This window comes from Nicotiana tabacum, chromosome 10 (assembly GCF_000715075.1).
Source record: "Nicotiana tabacum cultivar K326 chromosome 10, ASM71507v2, whole genome shotgun sequence".
Taxonomy (NCBI): Eukaryota; Viridiplantae; Streptophyta; class Magnoliopsida; order Solanales; family Solanaceae; genus Nicotiana; species Nicotiana tabacum.
This window is the reverse complement of record NC_134089.1, coordinates 118,448,475-118,456,969: the sequence shown is the minus strand read 5'-3', so window position 1 is coordinate 118,456,969 and position 8,495 is coordinate 118,448,475. Positions and strand designations below refer to the sequence as shown.

Here is an 8,495-nt window from a genome sequence, read left to right as displayed (position 1 = left end):
TTCTACGATTTCGGGTTCTCTGATGACGCTTTCCCCTCATCGCCATCTGACCCCGACTTTGTTAATTTCTATGCCTCCTCGGCCTTTCCTTTTAGTTGTTGGGTGTATGTGCAATATTGGGGGATGCAGTAGCATTCTCGGGCCGTGCGTTTCTCTCCTCGGATGCTGAATACTTCCTAGGGGGTGGGAAATTTGATGACTTGATATAAGCTGGAGGGGACGACTTTCATGGCGTGTATCCAAGGTCGGCCTATGATGGCATTGTATGTTGTATCCTGGTCCATGATGTGGAACCTGATCTCCAAGTGATGCCGCCGGCCAGGACGGGCAGCGTGATTTCTCCAGATGTCCGCTCAACTGCATTGTTAAAACTTGTTAGCATGATGCAACACAACATTATCTTGTCCTCGAGCTTCATTTGGGTGAGAACACGAGGGTGGATGATGCACGCGCCGCTCCCGTCATCGACCATAATACGTTTTACATCGATATCAAAGATGCGTAAAGTAATGACAAGAGCGTCATAGTGAGGAAGGACCAAACCATGGGTATCTGACTTATCGAAAATGATACTTTCTTCGAGTTTGTCATACCGTTCGTAGGTGATGGACCGTTTGAATTTGTGGGTGGTGATGGACCGTTTGAATTTGTGGGTGGTGGTGAACTTCACGCTGTTGATAGATGCGTCGTCGTCTCCTCCGATAATCATTTAAATGGTCTGAACTGGAGAAGGTGGTTTGAGTGGTCCTTGGTGTTGTTCTCGCCCGCGGGCGACGTTGGCTCTCCCATGATCGCTCATTAGGTCTTTCAAGTGCCCTTGGTGAAGCATGTTCACAACCTCCTGTCTTAGGGCGATACAGTCCTTGGTTTTATGACCCCACTCTTGGTGAAATTCGCATAAGGCATTTGACTTTCTAGTGCTCGGGTCGGATCTCATCTTCTGTGACCATTTCACTTTTGGGCCGAGCTTCTCCAGCGCGTAGACTATTTCTGAGGGGGAAACACAAAAATTATGAGCAGCTAATAAAGGGGGCATACCTCTCTCATTTCGGTGGATTCCCGTTCACGACCTGGTTGGACCTTCATCGTGGCGTGGAGGTGGCATGAGGGTGCCTATGATGTAAGGCTGATGTCTCTCTCGATTAGGTCGGGATCCTACTAGATCTCTCCTGCTGTCGTTTCTCCGGTCCTTCTTAGACTCCATTTGGACTGAAGTCAAACATTGGGTAGGTTCGTTGAGATCGTCCTCATCGGCTCTTACCTCGGCATAGTAGGCGTTGTGTATCTCGTCCCAAGTGGTTGAAGGGTATTTCATGAGTCGACTTAACAACTTTTTGATCGCCCTCGACCCGCTTCTGCTTAGCCCATTTTGGAAAGCGACTACCGCCATCCCCCTAGATATATTTGGGAGGGCCATTCTTACACGGTTGAACCAGACAAGGAAGTCCCTGAGTCCTTCTCCAGGCGATTACTTAATGGCAAATATGTCGTTCACCCTCGCCTCTGCTTTCTTGGCCCCAGCATGGGCGGTGACAAACTTTTCTGCCATTTCCTTGAATGTTTCTATGAAATGCGCAGGTAACTTTGAGTACCAAGTCAGTGCTCCCCCGGTTAGGGTTTCTCCAAAATTCTTCAGCAATATGGATAATACTTGTTCTTTGGCGAGGTCATTGCTTTTTACTGCAGTTACATAGTGGGTCAGATGATCCTCCGGGACCGTCGTGCCGTCGTATATTTTTAAGTACGACAACATTTTGAAGGTCTTTGGTATGGCGTGCGGTGTAGCCTCGTCGCTATATGATTGCTCAACAAACCGATCGATGTCCCTTTTTGGTAGAAGTTTTGGGGCACCCGGTATTTTGTCTACCCTCTCTTGGTGCTCTTTCATTTGGCTACAAAGCATTTTGTGCTCGTTCTCCATCTCCTCCATTTTCCTCAAAATGGCTGTGAGGGTGTCATTACCTGCATCACTAATATTGTGAGCAATACCTACTGCGGGAGGGGGGGAGGGGGTCCTGTTCTCCAGCTGCTGATGCGACACCGACCCTTGTCTCTTCTGTACTTGACCTCCGAGCGGGCTTGTCGAGGAAGCTGGTTAGCGCGTTTGTCAACCATGCCTCTTTTTCACTTTTGTTGGTGCCTCTTCTGTTGTGGATGCAGAGGCACCCTTACCGTGCGAGGTCGTGATGCAACCAAAAGGTGGAGGCGAGTTGTTTCGCCTGGGAGATGTGTTTGATGTTATATCTTCGCCCTCCGTTTCGTCTACTTTGTTAATGGTTTGGAGGAGGTTGGCGGTGAGGTCGGCGCTATCGCCTTCCTCTTTTCCTCTCCGTTGCATGCCATGTCAGATTTGTGCAAACAAGGAAATACAGGGTTTTTACAATTTTTTTTAGATCTAGAAGAATTTAACTAGAAAATTCCCACATACGGCGCCAAATTGTTTGACCAAAAAGTGTTAAGCCTTTTGTTAAACTAATTAAATAAGAAGATAATGGGTAAAGTTCAACATATTAAATCCTAGATCTGAAATCGGTTGATATGAATAACGTATAATTGCACTTAAACCGATTTAATATAAAGGGGTGTTTAATGGTATCGTTATGAATGTATGGGGGAGTAATGACAAGCAATAAATATATTAAATGATAATAAATATAAATAGAGAGAATGATTTACCCAAATATTCAATAGGTGGATGATTCTCCCTCTGACAATGATGTAAGACAAACAAACGTGGGAATATAGAAAACTTTCTCGAATCTGATGCGAGAAAGTGTGGGATCAACAACAAATCGAATCTTTTTGTAAAGACAATGTTTGTAATTTTGTTGAGAGTCAACCTTTCTTCTCTCTCTATTCCCCCTTACATGAGACATATTCCTTACCTAACTAAAAGTACAAGTAGAGAAAATATTCTGTAGAATATTCCTCTAAAATATCTTATTACTAAACTAGCCGTTTGGGCTGATCTGAGTACTCGACCTTGGCCCTAGCTACTCAGTTTCGCCAATACGTTCCTTCTTGAACACGACCTCGGCCTAATCGGCTCTTAGTTATCCTCTCTTCGGCAAGATTCCCTTGGTCAGATTTTGACCCATACAACAACGACATAGGCTAGCCAGTTTTCGGACTAGTAATTGAAAAATAGCCGGCATTTGCAAAGTCAATAAAAACTGGTGACTAATTTATGCGGAGATAAAATCTGGACAAAAAAACCCTAGTTGAAATACGAAAAGTTCCAACATAATATGTTGGATTATAGGGCTCCTACGTATAACCTTCCAGTATATTTTGTTGGAACTCAAACACATTATGAAATTCAAACATGTTATGTTGAAATGGCATATATAAAAATTGTAACTCCGACATATTATGCTGGTTTTTGTTTTTATTTTTATATTAAAAAATGACTAAATTTCAATTACTTCTAAAATTGTAACTAATTTTCAATTAGCAGCGGCTATTTCTGATTTTTTTTCCCTAGCGTTTAGAGCATAAATTAGGCCCTAAGCTTGCAGTTGCTCAAGGCCAATGGAAAGCCGAGAATATGCAGTTGGACAGTTGACACAGTGAAAACAAGCGCCCATGGGAAGTTGCTACTGATACTTCAATGACACTGTTCTTGTAAAAGACGGAAACCCCAAAGCCAATAATCATTGAGATGCGTGCAAATCAATCACCCACCCAACAACCTTAAAGAAGTGGGAAAAAAACTCAAGCTTCTTTGTTACGGATCTTTCGTTTGATATTATCGGCAAAAATAAAAGATGATTCTGAGATTCCGATGTTGTCGCTTGTTCGCATCACCTTTTGATACTCCTTTAATTCGCCCCTTCAAACCCAAACAGCATTGGGCTTCTTCTCTCATTCGCGCTCAAATGGGTTCATATTCAACGACGTCGTCCTGTCCTAAACTGGTGTTTCGTCAACTTTTTGAGAAAGAATCATCTACCTATACTTACCTTCTTGCTGATGCCTTGCACCCCCAAAAACCCGCTCTGGTAAATCTTATTTATCCCTCTTTATTGCTCATTTAAATTTCTTTTCTCTTATGATTCTATGGCTATCTTGTAAGTTGTAACGAATTTTATGGCACGCCTTGGTGTAAGACTGCGTGCATCCTACCCTTCCCAGAACCCACTTGTGGGATTACACTTTGTTGTCGTTGTTGTGTTACTTATAGTTCATGTCTTTATGAGTTTAGCTTAGTAAAACTAATATTTGAAGCTGCATTTCTGGTCAACATCTGGAATAAACCCCAATATCTGACGAAAAGCTTGTAGTAGCTTATTTATGAAGATAGTGAAAGGTAGTGCAGCTTATTTAATAGGCTTTTTCAATTTTTTGCTTGGGGGAACAGTTAAACTATAGCACAAACTTCATTAGCTGCATCGATTTGTTAGTCTATGATTATAATCTATAAGTTGAACTTTTAGATTAACATTGCATAGTAAATTGAAGGAACTAAGATTGAATTAGTTCAATTAATCGTAAATGCCTCTCACTATGTGCTAATTGATTTATGTTACACATTGTGATTAAAATATTGACTGACGAAATTAATCCAATTGCAGCTGATTGACCCAGTTGACAAAACAGCGGATCGTGATCTTGCACTTATTAAAGAACTGGGTTTGACGCTTATATATGCTATAAACACACATGTGCATGCCGATCATGCCACTGGCTCTGGCTTCATCAAGGTTGGCATTAATCTTCTTGAATTTGGTAATTGATTAGTTTATTTGTAAATGAATATTTGCTTGGTACTGTTTTTTCATTCCCCTGCTGAGTCATGAAGCTTCATTATGATTTTCAATCTCGCAGACGAAGCTCCCCGGTGTGCAGTCAATCATTTCCAAAGCAAGCAATGCAAAAGCTGATCTTTTTGTTGAACCTGGTGACAAAATCCACTTCGGTGATATTTTTCTGGAGGTATGCAGACATCAAAAGTCATTTAACTTTTGATTTTTCCAAATGGTTTAGAGGTAGAAAAGTTATAATGGTATGGTTCTAATACATTTCCTTTTGCAAGGAAAAGTTAGCTCATCGCTAGGAAAATCACCATGTTCCAAATGTCTGAACACTCGTGCTATCTTTGGGGCTGCGCCTAGAAGGTTTTTGAACAACTCACAAATTCACGACTATCGCTAACCTTTGCTGATTATGCTTTAGTCATCTGTAATCTTGGAGAATGAGTGATTTTGTTTTGAAATAAGATGAATTGTTTTAATATTCCTCCTTATTGTGGGCCTAGTCACCATCAAATTTTGAATATAGAATGAACTTGAACTTTTTTTTTTTTTTTTTTTTATGTAGTTACTTCATAGGCACTTGGTTTGTTAGCAAGTTTTATTTGAAAAGCATTAGTGCTTTAAATGTTGATTCTGTGAAAATTAAGTGTCTGAATTGTGGTTCCCCTTCACTCCAATGATATATGTACTAACTGTATGACTGCTGTGTTTGGAAATCTTTCTGAGAAGGGAAATTGGAATTTTGGTGGGTAATTATTTCAATTCATTGATGAAGATGTTGGGGATGTCTATGTTTAACATCGTGAGTGCAACATGGAATTCGAGCATCTTGGCAGATACAATTGCTTTAACATTCATTTGCATTTCATAGTAGAATAATTAGGATGCTCAGTTTTAACTCTTGGTACAAATCTGTTTGCGAGAAATGTTCATAATCTTATTAGTTTCCTGTTTGGTCTTTAAGCACTGATATGCTTCGCTTAGTGAAATGTCATCTCAAATTAATACCCCCCCCCCCCCCAACCCTTCCACAGGATTTTCTTCAACCGCATTCTTTTCTAGCTCATCTCAGCGTGTAACTGTTGGATCTCCCTCTTTAAGTATCAACTATCACTGTCTCCTTTTCCCCATCTCTGTGCTATTCATCTTCGGCCAAGTAAAAGTGTACAAAGGGAATAAACGCCAAGCAATCAACTAAACTAGGTTGTGGTGCACGCATTGAAGCTGGAAGTTACCTGTAGCGTTTGAGATGTATTCTAATGCAATAGTGCTGTCATTGCAGGTTCGTGCAACTCCTGGTCATACACTAGGCTGTGTAACCTATATTACGGGAAATGGATCCAATCAACCTCATCCAAGGATGGCCTTTACTGGTGATGCCCTTTTGATACGTGGATGTGGAAGGACAGACTTTCAGGTACACCGTCTTTATGCAGTATGCCATGCTTTTTGCTGACTTTTACTGGACCTTTGAGTAAAGGGAAAGCTTGATAGTGTGTACTGCTTATTTTATTTATCTGATAAATGCTAAGATTTAACAATGCAGTTAGATAGATCAAGAATATTCTTTAGCAACAGGGATTGACCAGAAAAGAAAGGAGAAGAAAATTATAGGAAAATGTCAAATGTCTAATTGATAACGTCATATTTGGTCTTGATAATATCCTTACATGAGCTTTTGGGACAGAGAAAGGTACAATCCAAGATATTATCATTCTTATCTTGTATGTCTTCAGTTCATGATACTGAATTGGAGCAAATTATTTCAGATGCAAATGCGCTCGCTCTATAATTGACTAGGTCCACATTCTCTTTTCTTTTCTAAATAATTTTGCATGTATATTGCCAAAGTAATATGGGACTAAGATGATCCTAAATGGAGGATCATATAGCTGAATTTAACTTGCTTGGGATTGAGGATTTGTGTTTTTTACTTATTGTATATTGCCAAAGTACAATCTAATTGACCAAACAGTTTTAAGTCTTCTACAGAGATCAATGTAGTGGTTGTTACTGTTGTTGTTAACAGTATTAAGTCTTAATGCATCTAGTTTTACCTTACTTTGCCTCTCAACTTGTTTATGTTTTAGGAATATTATTGTGTTGCAAACCTAGAAGTCTATTTGCTTGGGTTAGAGGTGACATTGGAAAATGAAGTTTTCTGGCTTTTAATATTGGCACTTTCTTCTTACTTTATGACAGGGTGGAAGTTCAGACAAATTGTATGATTCAGTTCATTCACAGGCAAGGACATGAAACTATTATGTTTTTGTAACTTGAAAAAAAAAGTATTATGTTGCTTAATGTTCTCTTCTTTTTATTTTGTACCTTTTCTTTCTGATTCATCATCGGTTTCTGAGAGCAGATTTTCACATTGCCCAAAGACACGTTGGTATATCCTGCTCATGACTACAAAGGCTTCACTGTAAGGATACATCTATTACTTTTCACTATTTTTGATTTGCATATTTCTGGTGCTTGTTTACAAGTGTATGTTTCATTTTCAGGTCAGCACAGTGGGAGAGGAGATGCAATACAATCCACGTCTATCAAAAGATAAGGTACTTCCTATCCTTTATCAAAAAAAGAAAAGAAAAGAAGAAGATAAAGTACTTCCAAGTAAGAAGTTTTTTACCCTAGTTTCAAGATTGGGCTAAGTTTAGCTTTTTCTAGTTGAGAAGTGGAAATAGTTGCTGAATCTACATCCATCTGTAGTTGAAAACTTTGAATAGGAGAAGTTTCATGTGTGTGGCTAATAGTAATCTCAGAAAATACACTCGATGATAGTGTTGTTTTTCTCTCTTATTTGGTGTTCAAATTTGGAATTATCTTAGAGGCATCGAGTTTACTTCATTTGTGTAATTGCAAAACTCTGTTCCACAAAGTTTCACATATAAGCTGAAAGAATTTGTTGCTGCTTTGTCTTTTCCTTTTGAAACTAGTTAAGTACTCATATTTTTGTGAAACCTTTTTTTACAGGAAACATTCAAAGACATTATGCAAAGTGAGTAAGCCATTCTACCTCTCCCTTTTCATTTGTTACGCCTTTTTTCTCCTTATTTCCCTTTCACTTTGATATTTACTTGCTGATGATAGCATCTTTTATAACAGATTTGAATTTGTCATATCCAAAAATGATGGATGTTGCAGTACCAGCTAACATGGTTTGCGGGTTGCAAGAGACAAAATCTGAAGCATGCTAGTTTTGTTTTATCCTCTAATCAACGCCATGAATGTAAATGGGGTAGCAGGGAATACACGTCTAAAGTGAAAAGTTGAATAAGATATACCAATATAGTATTGAGAAACTATATTGTTTTAACTGATATGAATCTTGATTATATGATATACAGCCATTAGCTACATGAGTCTTGAGTATATGTATGGAACTTGATTTGTGAGAATAGTGATGGGAGTAATGAAAGTAAAATTATCTGCTGTGCTGTGATATTTGAATTATTGTGGCAAAACGACTGAGAGAGATGTATATCTGTGTTAAATATATGGGGGCAGCTGAAAATGACATATGATAAAGCAGACCATCTTGGATTAGCAGGTTGTCCTAGCCATTATTTGCTAATGCAAAAGAAATTAAAGACATGTAGAGCCCGTTTGGCCAAGTTGCCAAAACTACTTATTTTGGGGAGTGTTTTTGCTCAAAAGTATTTTTTGAAAAATTACAGTTTGTGTTGTTTGGCCAGTTCGTTTGAGAAGTACTTTAATAAGCAAATTGTGTTTGAA

General features: G+C 39.1%; 1 protein-coding gene across 1 annotated transcript; it reads left to right on the top strand.

Moving 5' to 3' along the window:
- The first annotated feature begins 3,520 nt into the window (after positions 1-3,520).
- On the top strand, positions 3,521-8,202 carry LOC107815688 (persulfide dioxygenase ETHE1 homolog, mitochondrial). The gene is made up of 9 exons (XM_016641308.2): positions 3,521-4,001; positions 4,575-4,703; positions 4,828-4,935; positions 6,037-6,171; positions 6,957-6,998; positions 7,120-7,179; positions 7,262-7,315; positions 7,734-7,758; positions 7,866-8,202. The coding sequence occupies exons 1-9, from the start codon at positions 3,768-3,770 to the stop codon at positions 7,955-7,957; spliced, it is 879 nt and encodes a 292-aa protein (XP_016496794.1). The 5' UTR covers positions 3,521-3,767; the 3' UTR covers positions 7,958-8,202.
- Positions 8,203-8,495: the final 293 nt, after the last annotated feature.

Bases quoted from the DNA above. Each gene is read 5' to 3' on its own strand.
- LOC107815688 (XM_016641308.2), top strand. From the start codon at position 3,768: ATGATTCTGAGATTCCGATGTTGTCGCTTGTTCGCATCACCTTTTGAT. The intron at 6,999-7,119 runs GCAAGGACATGA...TTCTGAGAGCAG, and splicing joins ATGATTCAGTTCATTCACAG to ATTTTCACATTGCCCAAAGA. The intron at 7,759-7,865 runs GTGAGTAAGCCA...CTTTTATAACAG, and splicing joins ATTCAAAGACATTATGCAAA to ATTTGAATTTGTCATATCCA.